The sequence below is a fragment of the Vicia villosa genome, linkage group LG5, assembly GCF_029867415.1.
Source record: "Vicia villosa cultivar HV-30 ecotype Madison, WI linkage group LG5, Vvil1.0, whole genome shotgun sequence".
NCBI lineage: Eukaryota > Viridiplantae > Streptophyta > Magnoliopsida > Fabales > Fabaceae > Vicia > Vicia villosa.
This window is the reverse complement of record NC_081184.1, coordinates 27,000,779-27,015,367: the sequence shown is the minus strand read 5'-3', so window position 1 is coordinate 27,015,367 and position 14,589 is coordinate 27,000,779. Positions and strand designations below refer to the sequence as shown.

General features: G+C 38.9%; 1 protein-coding gene across 1 annotated transcript; it reads left to right on the top strand.

The window, feature by feature from the left end:
* Positions 1-12,906: 12,906 nt before the first annotated feature.
* Positions 12,907-13,542, top strand: LOC131604412 (uncharacterized). The gene is made up of 2 exons (XM_058876854.1): positions 12,907-13,287; positions 13,468-13,542. The coding sequence occupies exons 1-2, from the start codon at positions 12,907-12,909 to the stop codon at positions 13,540-13,542; spliced, it is 456 nt and encodes a 151-aa protein (XP_058732837.1).
* Positions 13,543-14,589: the final 1,047 nt, after the last annotated feature.

Here is a 14,589-nt window from a genome sequence, read left to right as displayed (position 1 = left end):
GGAAATAGAAGGATTTGGAAAGCAATTGAAGGGGTGCCAAAAAAGGTATGGAGATCCATAAAAGAATTAAGGGTGGAAGGTGATGAAGATGACGAAGTGTTTGAAGGGATAGTACGAGATATCGAAACCAGGGAAAGGCAGTACTTTGAAGCGAGTAGGTTGGAGAAAAATAATGTCCAATGAATTGTATATCCTTTAATATAAGAGGGGGTGGGAATCTGGTCACGAGAAAGAGGATCCAACAGATTATGAAAAAAGCTAAGGTAGATATCTGTTATCTGCAAGAAACAAAAATAAGAAAGATGGAGGAACATTATATAAGAAGTTTGTGGGGGAGTGAGGAATGCGAATGGTCAGCAGTGGACTCTGAAGGGCAATCTGGAGGGCTATTAATAATCTGGAGGAAGGGTGTGATTAGGGCGGATTTCGGTTTTAAATCTAAAGGTCTTCTGGGTGTGAATGCTCTATGGAAAGGCACGAATTGTTACTTTGTAAATGTATACCCCCATGTGCTTTAGCCGATAAGTGAGTGCTATGGAGCCAACTGTTATCTTGGAAGAATAACTTTCCCAGTGGTGAATGGATAATTGGTGGCGACTTTAATGCTGTAAAGTCGGAAGAGGAACGTATTGGTAGGGGACTGGTCAACAGAACTGAGTTGGAGGAGTTCGCAGGATTGATTGAACTATTGGAGGTGGTGGACTTACCTGTTATTGGCAATAAGTTTACTTGGGTGAAATCAGGAGGAAATGCAAGAAGTAGAATCGATAGATTCTTGATGACAAAAGGAATATTCAATCAGTGGAAGGCAGTGGCTCAGGTCTCAGGAAACAGAGACATATCAGATCATAGGCCCATTTCGTTGAAGATCAGTAATAAGGATTGGGGAGCAAAGCCATTCAAGGTATTTAATTGTTGGTATGAACATCCTGACTTGGAGAATTTTGTTGCGAAATCATGGAATTCCTTTCAATGTAAAGGCACAAGTGCCTTTGTTCTTAAGGAAAAATTAAGAATATAAGGGAAAGATTGAGATGGTGGAATCACAACATTTTTGGAAAGTTGGATCTGAATATTGAAGAAGACGTGGAGGAACTAAATGAGCTGGAAGATGCGGTCCTGCTCAGTACCGACCCATGTGATAATACGACCATTAGTAGAAGGAAGGATATACAATGTAGTATATGGAAAAATTTACATCTTAAAGAAAGTATTCTCAAGCAAAAATCGAGGGTGAGATGGATTAAGGAGGGAGATAACAATTCAAAATACTTTCATGCATCTCTAAAAGCTAGAAATAGGAAAAACTCTATTGTCATGATACAATCGCCGCAGGGTGTTCTAGAAGGTGTTGAGGAGATAAAAGAAGCAGCGCGAAAGCACTTCTAGGAGAGGTTTAGTAAGATGAATAGACAAAGACCGACACTAAAAGGCTTGGTGTTCAATAAGCTCTCTCCCATTGATGCTGCCCTTTTGGAGGAGGAGTTCTCAACAGAAGAAATCAGGGAGTCGGTATTCAGCTGTGATGGAGATAGAAGCCCAGGACCAGATGGGTTGAATCTAGATTTTATAAAAAAATTCTGGAGCATTGTCGGAGAGGATGTGACACGGTGTGTGAAGGATTTTCATTGCAAAGCATCCTTGCCAAGGGCCATGACTGCATCGTTTATTGCCTTGATTCCCAAGGTTGATAATCCACAGGCCTTCGAGGACTTTAGACCTATTTGCCTAATTGGATGTATTCTCAAAATCATATCTAAATTATTAGCAGCAAGGCTTAGCAGAGTTATTGGGAAACTTATTTCTAAGTCCCAAACAGCCTTTGTGTTAGACGCTGGCCTTAGGATCTAGAGGGGGGGGGGGGTGAATAGATCGTTCACAGTTTCGCGGAGTTAAATGACTTTTCAGCGGAAGTGATTCTGAATCGACTCGCGTCTATTCCGAACCACTATCGAAACGATTATATATGTGTTTAAAAACCAGTCAAAGACTTGAGGTAAATGATAAGAGTATATGTTGCAGAATCAAAGCGTTTCTCTTATTGAAAATCAGATTAACTTTTTGTATGATGGACAATGTTTGCAATGCAGTAAGAGTGATAGAAACAAATATACAAACACTTGGTGATAATGATCAAATTGAAGGTAATTCAATGTGTGGTGGATTGTGATGTTTATGTAAGTTCTTAATTCACAATCTTAACACTCGAATCGTTGATCAATTTGCTATTATAACCAAATATGAACAGAATGTAAATGAAAAAGTAAAAGCGACAAGAACACGATATTTGTTTAGGCAGTTCGTCGATCGTCCTCGCTACGACTACGTCTGCCCCCAATTCCAAATTGAAATTGGGTAATCTTTCATTAATGTTGAAAGTAGTATATACAAAGAAGATAACAAAGCGATAAACGATAAACCAATTATGTCGATCCTTTGAATCTTCTTCCCCCTTAATCTTGAGCAAGATCAAGGTTATCCAAGAGCTTCACTTTGATTCCCTTCTGCAGTGTCTTGATTCCTTGAACTCCCCGTTCCTCAATCGTTACACTCAGCCGAATCCTCAATGAACACCTCTTGATAAAAACCCCCAAGAACCACCCGTCGTGGAGGACAAAACCCGCAGATTTTATTCACCAACAAACCCCACAAACCTTCACCCACTAGGAATCTTCAATTCCGTTCCATGGACGTTATCGAACTCATCACTAACCCGCAACGCAAGAATGATTATGTGTAATTGTGTTGGAGATGATGAAGAACGAAGATGAGAAGCGTTTGTGTATCTTTCAGTCGTTGGTGTTGTTTTGAATAATGAACCTTTGATAATATATAAGATAGCTTAGCAGTTGGAGATGAGAGAAACAGAATTTTTGGCATTCTTGATCAGTTAGGTCGACCTCTTGTAGAGCTTAGGTCGACCTAGCAGTGCTTGCAGAATTTTGCTCCCAGTTAGGTCGACCTGTTTAAGGAGTAGGTCGACCAGAATCCTCTCAAAATGCATTCTGGGAACATTTTCTCAGATTAGGTCGACCTAGTCGTTGTGTAGGTCGACCTAGCAGACTAGTGTGTAAATTTCATCAATTTAGGTCGACCTGGATGATGTGTGAGTCGACCTAGCAGAAGTATGTGGATTTTTCTCCATTTTAGGTCGACCTGGGTTGACAGTAGGTCGACCTAACTGCTGGTTTTCTGCATTCTTCTTGATCTGCTTGTGTTGAGTCGACCTAAAGTATAATAGATCAACCTGTACTGTCATGAGTGATCAATGCTTGCTTTTCTTTGAGTTTTCTGCTTCCGCCTTGTTGTTTGAATGCTCATTTGAGTTTGCCATAAATCAAAAACATCTTTGAGTGTAATCTTGTATTCACATGCTCCCCCTTTTTGATGATGGCAAACCATTAGTCGAAGCTTTGGTGGTAAGTGATAAAGACTCAAACAAAGCTCCCCCGTACATCCAGCATCTATCTCTCAACAAGTCAATCTCTCAACACAGCTCCCCCGTACACTCAGCATCTATCTCCCCCTTTGTCAACATCAAAAAGAGATACAACGAAAATAGAAGAGTAACGAGAGAACCATAGATAAAATGCTAGCATTCTTAAAAAGGTAGTCAGTTATAGCATGAGAGTCAAATGAGCAAGAGCGATATATGTATGAAGTCACTATAAGCATGTTAATTGATAGCATATTATAGTATCAATAATATTTTTGGAAGTGAACAACAATAACGTTACCGCTTTCTCAACTTTAATGGCAGCCTTTAATCAATGTGGAATGACGCCTGGCTAGATGATGAACTACCTTTACGCTAAGAAAAATGTTAGCAAGAGAGAACATATATATATATATATATAAAGTAAAGGAATAATATTAAGAGAGAACAAACGTAATTAGCCCAAATTAGAGATATCGAGTATCCCTAATTCCCTACGAATGTTGAAGTATTGCTCCGTTGCTAGAGGTTTGGTGAATATGTCAGCTAGTTGCTTCTTGCTTTCTACATGTTCAAATGTAACGTCTCATTTTTCTACATGATCTCGTAGAAAGTTATGTCTTATTTCAATATGCTTGGTACGTGAGTGTAAGACAGGATTTTTACTCAAGTTTATGGCACTTGTGTTATCGCACATGATAGGTATGCGATCAAACTTAATACCAAAGTCAAGAAGTTGTTGCTTGAGCCATAATATTTGTGCACAGCAGCTTCCAGCAGCTACATATTCTGCCTCAGCAGTAGATAATGCAACCGATACTTGTTTCTTGCTATGCCAGCTTATCAATGAATTTGAGAATAGATGACACGTTCCACTGGTGCTTTTTCTATCGGATTTGCAGCCAGCAAAATCAGAATCAGAGAATCCTACCAAATGACACTCATTTCCCTTTGGATACCATAGGCCATATGTAGTAGTTCCACGTAAGTATCGCAGAATTCTTTTGACGGCTTTCAAGTGAGATTCTTTTGAACAAGATTGATATCTTGCACACATACACACACTAAACATGATGTCTGGTCTTGAGGCAGTAAGATACAATAGTGAACCTATCATACCTCGGTATAATTTTACGTCAACCTCTTTACCTTTCTCATCTTTGTCTAGATTAGTATTTGTTGCCATAGGTGTGTCAATTTCTTTTGCTTCACTCATTCCAAATCTTTTGAGCAGCTCCGTACAGTATTTAGTTTGATTCACAAACGTTCCATGACTGAGTTGCTTGATTTGTAGGCCAAGGAAGAAATTTAGCTCACCCATGAGACTCATCTCAAATTCACTCTGCATAAGCTTAGAAAAATCTTTGACAAGTTTTGCATTAGTCGACCCAAATATAATGTCATCTACATAAATTTGGACTAAGAGAATATCTTTATCTTTTCTTTTAATAAAGAGAGTAGTGTCAACTTTACCCCTAGAGTACCCTTGACTAAGGAGAAACTTGCTCAAACGTTCGTACCAAGCCCGAGGGGCTTGTTTAAGACCGTATAGAGCACGTTTCAGCTTATAGACATGAGTTGGATACATGTAATTCTCAAAGCCGGGTGGCTGAGCAACATAGACTTCTTCATTTATATAGCCATTTAGAAAGGCACTTTTAACATCCATTTGGAATAGTTTGAAGTCTTTAGAACAAGCATAAGCAAGTAAGAGACGAATAGCTTCGAGACGTGCTACAGGAGCGTATGTCTCTTCATAATCAATACCTTCCTCTTGATTATAACCTTGGGCAACTAATCTAGCTTTGTTTCTAGTAATAACGCCGTTTTCATCAAGTTTGTTACGAAAAACCCATCTAGTGCCTATTACTTGATGATCTCCCGGATGAGGGACTAAGTCCCAAACATCATTCCGTTTAAATTAGTTTAATTCTTATTGCATGGCCATTAGCCAATGCTCATCAAGTAATGCATCCTTAGCGTTTTTCGGCTCAACTTGTGAAACAAAAGCAAAATGATGACAGAAGTTACTTATCTTTGAGCGTGTTGTAACGCCCCTTGAGATGTCTCCTATTATATTGTCGATTGGATGGTCTTTCACGTTTGTCCAGGCCTTGGGAAGTTCTTCATTGTTTGAGATGCTTTCTTTTTCATTTTCATTGTGAGACTCATCTTTCTCTCTCTCAGCATCTTTCTTTACAATACTTTCATCCTCATCTTCCTTATCCTTGACAATGTCTTCAGTGGATGGACCTGCACCATTAAATGAAAGACCTTTCTCGACATATTTTGCATAAGATTCATCAAAAGAAACGTGTACTGACTCTTCTACTATAAGTAATCTCTTATTATATATTCGATATGCTTTGCTAGATTGTGAGTAACCAAGGAATATGCCCTCATCAGCTTTAGCATCGAATTTGCCAAGATTATCCTTACCATTGTTCAAAACAAAACACTTGCAACCGAATACATGGAGATGAGATACATTTGGTTTTCTACCTTTTAGTAATTCATAGGGAGTTTTGTTCAGTATAGGACGTATTGTTATCCTATTCAAAACATAACATGCTGTACTAATCGCGTCAGCCCAGAAATACTTTGGTAGATTACCCTCATTCAGCATTGTTCTTGCCAGCTCCTCTAGAACCCGATTTTTACGTTCAACTACTCCGTTTTGTTGAGGTGTTCTAGGAGCTGAAAAGTTATGCTCAATTCCATGTTTATCACAGTATTTTTCAAAAAGAATGTTTTCAAACTCTCCACCGTGATCACTTCGAATTGCAACTATTTTGTTGTTCATTTTGTTTTGACATAATCTTGCAAATTGTGTGAAAGCTGTAAAAGTTTGATCCTTACTAGGTAGAAAGATTGTCCAACAAAATCTCTAGTAATCATCGACAATGACAAAACCATAGGTGTTTCCACCTATGCTTTTAGTCCTTGAAGGGCCAAAGAGATCCATGTGAAGTAGTTCAAGAGGGCGTGATGTTGAAACCACGTTCTTTGATTTAAAAGAGATTTTTGTTTGCTTTCCCTTTTGACAAGCATCACATAGATGATCTTTTGAAAACTTCATTTTAGGTAAGCCGATTACTAAATATTTTGAGACAACTTTATTAAGTAAGTCAAAATTTATGTGGGCGAGACGTCTATGCCACAGCCATGAGTCATCGCCCAGAGCAACTAGACACTTGGTACTAGACTTAGATACCTCATCCAAGTTTAGCATGTAGATGTTGTTTACTCTTAAGCCCTTAAACATAATGTCTCTTTTCTTAGTATGTTCTATTGTGCAGCCAGAATTTGTAAACATTACTTTAAATTCTTTGTCACACAATTGACTTATACTTAAAAGATTATGTTTAAGACCTTCTACTAGCAGCACATCAGTTATAGTAGTGGTAGAAGGGTTACCTACACTTCCTTTACCAAGTATGGCTCCCCGATTGTTATCTCCATAGGTGACATACCCCTTTTTCTTTGCTTGAAACTCAACGAAAAGAGATAGGTCTCCAGTCATGTGTCTTGAACATCCGCTATCAAGGAACCACAACCTTTCGGCAATGTCAAGACACTTTTCCTGCAAGATTAATTTAAAGAGGGAGGTCCCCAATTTTCATTGGGTCCTTGGTAGTGAGTACACAATTTGTTGCACTTAGGCAACCATTGAAATACTCCTTTAGGAACTAAAATTCTCCTAAATTTGCATTTTTCAATGGTATGCCCCTTTTTGCAACAATAATGACAGGTAATATGATGAGAATATGGAGTTTTGCTAGTTGATACTTTTGGTACAAAAGTGTATTTGCTATATAAAGGAGTATACGATCTTTTGAACTTGTTTGGATCAACCGCAAAAGTCACTTTTGGTTGTAGAGCCTTGTCTAACTTCGCTTTTAGATCTCTTACTTCTTTTTGCCAAATGTGACATGTCTCACAACCAAACCATGATGTAGGATCTATTTCAACTTTGTCCTTTTGAATGTCTAGCATAGATTGTTTTAAAGCTTCCATATCCTTTTCGGTTTTCTCAACTTTTGATTCAAGATATGAAAATATTTTCTTATTTGAGGCCAAAAGTTTGAAAGCTTTAATTGCATCTCTATGTAATTCTTCAAAAGCAAGTTTTAGTTGAGAATGAGATACCTTATCTACGAGTTCAGGTTTAAGATGACTTACAGCTTTCTTTTTCTTGTTTTGATGAGCCATGAAACATAGGTTTGCTGATTCTTCTTCATCGCTTGATGAGCTTTCACTAGATGAATCACTTTCCCATGCTATGTAAGCTCTTTTAGATTTGTTATGACCTTTGCTTTGGTTCTTCTCCTTTTCTTTCTTAAGGTATGGACAATCCGGTTTGTAGTGACCGGCTTTCCCACAATTGAAGCAAAGACCTTTGATCTTTCCTTTGTTGTCGTCATCTTGTTTGAACATGTTTGATTGCTTTCTATAGTTGATCAAGCCTTTGTCGGAATGTTTTGCTCCATTTTTCTTTAGATATTTGTTGTATCTTCGCACAAACAGTCCCATTTCCTCATCATCGGAGTCTTCGTCATCACTTGTGTCACTATCCTTTGGCTCTCGTTTTGAGGTCTTGGAGCTCGAAGCTTTTAGAGCTATTGACTTCTTCTCTACCTCTTTCTCCATGTTCTTTTCTTTCTTTGTCCTTTTCTCATGCATGTCAAGGCATTTAAGGTGTTGTTCATGTTCCTCTAGTTTACCAAATAGAGTTGTGATGTCTAAAGTGTTTAGATCATTTGCTTCCTTTATTGCTGTAACTTTGGGTTGCCATTCCCTGTTCAAGCATCTTAAGATTTTGTTAGTAGCAACTGCATTGGAAACAGGTCTATCAAGTGAATTTAACCGATTTTTCAGATGAACGAATCTCTTCTGCATGTTTTCGATGGATTCACCATCTTCCATGTGGAAGAGTTCGAACTCTTGAGTTAACGTATTGATCCTAGCTAGTTTGACATCATCCGTTCCCTCGTGGGCAACTTGCAATGTGTCCCACATAGCTTTAGCTGATCTACAATGGGAAACGCGATAGTATTCATCAACTCCTAGAGCTGAGATTAGAATGTTTCTCGCTTTCCAATCGTATGCATATCTCTTTTCATCTTCAGCATCCCAAGTATTTTCTGGTTTTGGAACAACTGCACCAGCTGCATTTGTCATGGTGATCTGAAAGGGACCATTGACAATAGCTGTCCAGATGTTCCTATCAATTGCATTGATGTGGACACACATACAATCCTTCCAATAGCCATAGTTTTCACCGTTGAAAACTGGAGCTCTATTATGAGCCCCTTTAGGTACGGAAGCCATCTTTCCAATAAGTGTTTCACGTAGCACGGAATAAACCAGAGCTCTTGATGCCACTTGTTAGACGCTGGCCTTAGGATCTAGAGGGGGGGTGAATAGATCGTTCACAGTTTCGCGGAGTTAAATGACTTTTCAGCGGAAGTGATTCTGAATCGACTCGCGTCTATTCCGAACCACTATCGAAACGATTATATATGTGTTTAAAAACCAGTCAAAGACTTGAGGTAACTGATAAGAGTATATGTTGCAGAATCAAAGCGTTTCTCTTATTGAAAATCAGATTAACTTTTTGTATGATGGACAATGTTTGCAATGCAGTAAGAGTGATAGAAACAAATATACAAACACTTGGTGATAATGATCAAATTGAAGGTAATTCAATGTGTGGTGGATTGTGATGTTTATGTAAGTTCTTAATTCACAATCTTAACACTCGAATCGTTGATCAATTTGCTATTATAACCAAATATGAACAGAATGTAAATGAAAAAGTAAAAGCGACAAGAACACGATATTTGTTTAGGCAGTTCGTCGATCGTCCTCGGTACGACTACGTCTGCCCCCAATTCCAAATTGAAATTGGGTAATCTTTCATTAATGTTGAAAGTAGTATATACAAAGAAGATAACAAAGCGATAAACGATAAACCAATTATGTCGATCCTTTGAATCTTCTTCCCCCTTAATCTTGAGCAAGATCAAGGTTATCCAAGAGCTTCACTTTGATTCCCTTCTGCAGTGTCTTGATTCCTTGAACTCCCCGTTCCTCAATCGTTACACTCAGCCGAATCCTCAATGAACGCCTCTTGATAAAAACCCCCAAGAACCACCCGTCGTGGAGGACAAAACCCGCAGATTTTATTCACCAACAAACCCCACAAACCTTCACCCACTAGGAATCTTCAATTCCATTCCATGGACGTTATCGAACTCATCACTAACCCGCAACGCAAGAATGATTATGTGTAATTGTGTTGGAGATGATGAAGAACGAAGATGAGAAGCGTTTGTGTATCTTTCAGTCGTTGGTGTTGTTTTGAATAATGAACCTTTGATAATATATAAGATAGCTTAGCAGTTGGAGATGAGAGAAACAGAATTTTTGGCATTCTTGATCAGTTAGGTCGACCTCTTGTAGAGCTTAGGTCGACCTAGCAGTGCTTGCAGAATTTTGCTCCCAGTTAGGTCGACCTGTTTAAGGAGTAGGTCGACCAGAATCCTCTCAAAATGCATTCTGGGAACATTTTCTCAGATTAGGTCGACCTAGTCGTTGTGTAGGTCGACCTAGCAGACTGGTGTGTAAATTTCATCAATTTAGGTCGACCTGGATGATGTGTGAGTCGACCTAGCAGAAGTATGTGGATTTTTCTCCATTTTAGGTCGACCTGGGTTGACAGTAGGTCGACCTAACTGCTGGTTTTCTGCATTCTTCTTGATCTGCTTGTGTTGAGTCGACCTAAAGTATAATAGATCAACCTGTACTGTCATGAGTGATCAATGCTTGCTTTTCTTTGAGTTTTCTGCTTCCGCCTTGTTGTTTGAATGCTCATTTGAGTTTGCCATAAATCAAAAACATCTTTGAGTGTAATCTTGTATTCACATGCTCCCCCTTTTTGATGATGGCAAACCATTAGTCGAAGCTTTGGTGGTAAGTGATAAAGACTCAAACAAAGCTCCCCCGTACATCCAGCATCTATCTCTCAACAAGTCAATCTCTCAACACAGCTCCCCCGTACACTCAGCATCTATCTCCCCCTTTGTCAACATCAAAAAGAGATACAACGAAAATAGAAGAGTAACGAGAGAACCATAGATAAAATGCTAGCATTCTTAAAAAGGTAGTCAGTTATAGCATGAGAGTCAAATGAGCAAGAGCGATATATGTATGAAGTCACTATAAGCATGTTAATTGATAGCATATTATAGTATCAATAATATTTTTGGAAGTGAACAACAATAACGTTACCGCTTTCTCAACTTTAATGGCAGCCTTTAATCAATGTGGAATGACGCCTGGCTAGATGATGAACTACCTTTACGCTAAGAAAAATGTTAGCAAGAGAGAACATATATATATATATATATATATAAAGTAAAGGAATAATATTAAGAGAGAACAAACGTAATTAGCCCAAATTAGAGATATCGAGTATCCCTAATTCCCTACGAATGTTGAAGTATTGCTCCGTTGCTAGAGGTTTGGTGAATATGTCAGCTAGTTGCTTCTTGCTTTCTACATGTTCAAATGTAACGTCTCCTTTTTCTACATGATCTCGTAGAAAGTGATGTCTTATTTCAATATGCTTGGTACGTGAGTGTAAGACAGGATTTTTACTCAAGTTTATGGCACTTGTGTTATCGCACATGATAGGTATGCGATCAAACTTAATACCAAAGTCAAGAAGTTGTTGCTTGAGCCATAATATTTGTGCACAGCAGCTTCCAGCAGCTACATATTCTGCCTCAGCAGTAGATAATGCAACCGATACTTGTTTCTTGCTATGCCAGCTTATCAATGAATTTGAGAATAGATGACACGTTCCACTGGTGCTTTTTCTATCGGATTTGCAGCCAGCAAAATCTGAATCAGAGAATCCTACCAAATGACACTCATTTCCCTTTGGATACCATAGGCCATATGTAGTAGTTCCACGTAAGTATCGCAGAATTCTTTTGACGGCTTTCAAGTGAGATTCTTTTGAACAAGATTGATATCTTGCACACATACACACACTAAACATGATGTCTGGTCTTGAGGCAGTAAGATACAATTGTGTTGATTGGTGCTTTTTGAAAGAGATGCTGCAGTGTATGGGATTTGGCCGTAGGTGGAGATTATGGATGGAAGCGATTGTGTGCGGTAGTAATATGTCTGTCTTAATCAATGGAAGTCCGTCGGGAGAATTCAAAGTCCAAAGGGGGTTGAGACAAGGTGACCCCCTATCACCTTTTCTTTTTACCATTGTGGCTGAAGGCCTTGCAGGAATGGTTAAAAGAGCCACGGAGACAGCTCTGTTTAATGAATTTAAGGTTGGTTCGGGGTGCTCCTATGATATCTTGCAGTTTGCTGATGACACGGTTCTGGTTGGTGAGGCCTCGTGGAGGAATTTATGGGCCATAAAGACGATTCTGCGTGGGTTTGAACTAGTTTCCGGTCTAAGAGTGAATATGTGGAAAAGCACCATATATGGTGTTGCTACGGAGAACCGATTCCTTCTGGCCGCAAGCCAATTCCTGTGCTGCAATTGGGGAAATATTCCATTCAAATTCCTTGGAACGATTGTAGGAGGGAACCCAAGAAGCATAGGATTCTGGAGTACAATCATTGACAATGTGAGGGCCAAACTTTCTCCATGGATAGGAAGCCTCCTGTCAATTGGAGGTAGAGTAACTTTGATAAATTCGGTGCTTACAAACCTACCTGTATATCAAATGTCTATGTTCAAGATGCCAAGGCAGGTAGCTGAAGATATTGTGAGGCTTCAACGGAATTTCCTATGGCACAACTCGGTGGAGAAAAGGGGCGTAGCGTGGATAGGGTGGGATACGATATGCAGGAATAAGGAGGTGGGGGGGCTTGGAATTAAAGATGTCGTCAAATTCAATATGGCTTTACAAACTAAATGGCTTTGGAGAATGTTAAATGAAGAAACGACAATATGGCAAGGTATTCTAAAGGAGAGGTATGGTCATCTTCATCAAAGACTGTTTTTCAAAAGAACTAATGATAGGCTGCATTGTGCCTCGACGTGGTGGAGAGATCTAATGCTTATAGGGGAAAACTCAACAGAATTGGGATTTATAAATCAGGCAACTCTTAGACTTGGCAATGGACACAATATTCCCTTCTGGTTATGCAGGTGGCATGGACGATACGCATTGCAAGATGTGTTTCCCGTACTGTTTTCTGAGATCGTGAACAAGCATCATAGTGTGTTGGAAATGGGGAGGTGGGAACAATTAAGATGGCAGTGGAATGTTGTGGAAGATGAAATAGCTCTTAGTTAGGTTGCGAGAGAGGAACTCCTGGAATTGAAATAGCTCCTAGTGGGCGTGGAACCGAAACTCTCCGGCGAGGATAGTTGTGTTTGGTCTTTGAATGGTACAGGAACTTTCAAAGTAAAAGATTACTATAACTTGCTGATGAGGAATCCGGCTGGTGGTCTTATGGAGCATAGAAAGATCGAGGCTCTGGACGTTGTGTGGAATTCATGGCTACCATCCAAGGTGCGAATTGGGTGGAGATTGATTAAAGACGGCCTGCCAACAAGAGAACAACTGGTAAAAAGGGGAATAATTGCAGGGAATGAAGATAGCTTTTGTGTTTTTGGATGTCAATGCCAAGAGAACATCAATAATTTGTTTCTTTCTTGCCAAGTAGCAGTGGCCGTGTGGGAAAAGATTTATCTTTGGCTTGAGCTGGACATTCATCCACTAGTTGAATGCAGTGAGGACCTCTTGCAAATGATTGATATTCTTCATAGAGTAAGGTCGCCGAGGAGGGTGGGTGCCATTTGGTTAACGGTATGCTGGAGTATTTGGCGACATAGAAATGATATTGTTTTTAACAATGGTGTTTGCGACATAGCGGAGGTTATATACAATGTCAAGATGTATTCTTGGTGGTGGCTGGCGATAGGTAACAAATGCAAGGTTACTTGCAACTTTTATGAATGGAACCAATGCGCTATGTTGTATTTGTAGGATTGTAGGAATGATTGTGCAACTTTGATTTGCACTTTTGATGGACTGACTGATAATTGTAACTTGCTAGGCTGAGTTTGATTTTCTTGTACTGGTTTTGCTGTATTGGTTTGGTTCTGCATTTGTTTGGGTGCAGAATTATATGTATATATACATGTTCCATTGTTTATAAAAAAAAATGTGTATACTATAGATCCACGCATTCCAATGAATGCATGTTCAGAGATTTTGATGAGATACAAAAGTGAAGATATATAATATATACCTTGAATTCTTCAAAGTCGATGACACCATTTCCATCTACATCAGCTTGATTCCATAGATCTTGCAACTGTTGAAAGCATGGTCCATAAGGCACACCAATTAACTTGACCTGTAAAAGTTACGAGATAATCAGACTTTCAAAAAGGTAAAATGTGTCATCTTTGGATAATAATACCTTCCGAAGCTGGAACTGAAATCCAAAGGAGAAACTACATTTAGTATACTAAATACAGCTTCAGCCCAACTTGTTTTCAAGGCGTTAATTAAATTTTAAAATACTAAATACTAAATTCAGCCCAACTTGTTTTCAACTTGTAAATCATAAATACTAAATTTTAAAATTGATGCAATGAAAGATTATTAGAAACATGAATTATACTTACTTGCTTTTCAACTTTACGCCAGCATTTCTCAATTCTATAATCCCCGTCATATCTCACACCAGCTTCAGGTGCATAATTGGAGCGTTTCTCCTTGTGGGACCTAAAGCAAATAAACGAATCAATAAACAATACATCATACCAATTCACACAAAATTGTGTCAATTTAATCACATAACATTGCATTGAAATTGGAAATTCAACAATTAAGGAATCAATCTATTGAAATGATTTCATGATTAATCAATACAGACCTTACAACACGAACTGGATAGCCTTTTTTGCAGCTGAGTCTCAAAGCCTCATTCATGTTCTCAAACTGTTGATCAAAGGACTGATTATTTTGGTTCATTTGTTACCACTGAGATCGCTTCCACCACTTCCAGTATAAAGGAACCACTCACCATGGTCTTCGTCATCAACATATCCGCCAGAGAGAGCAATAGATTGAGCACCATGATTACTCTGACTAGCAATC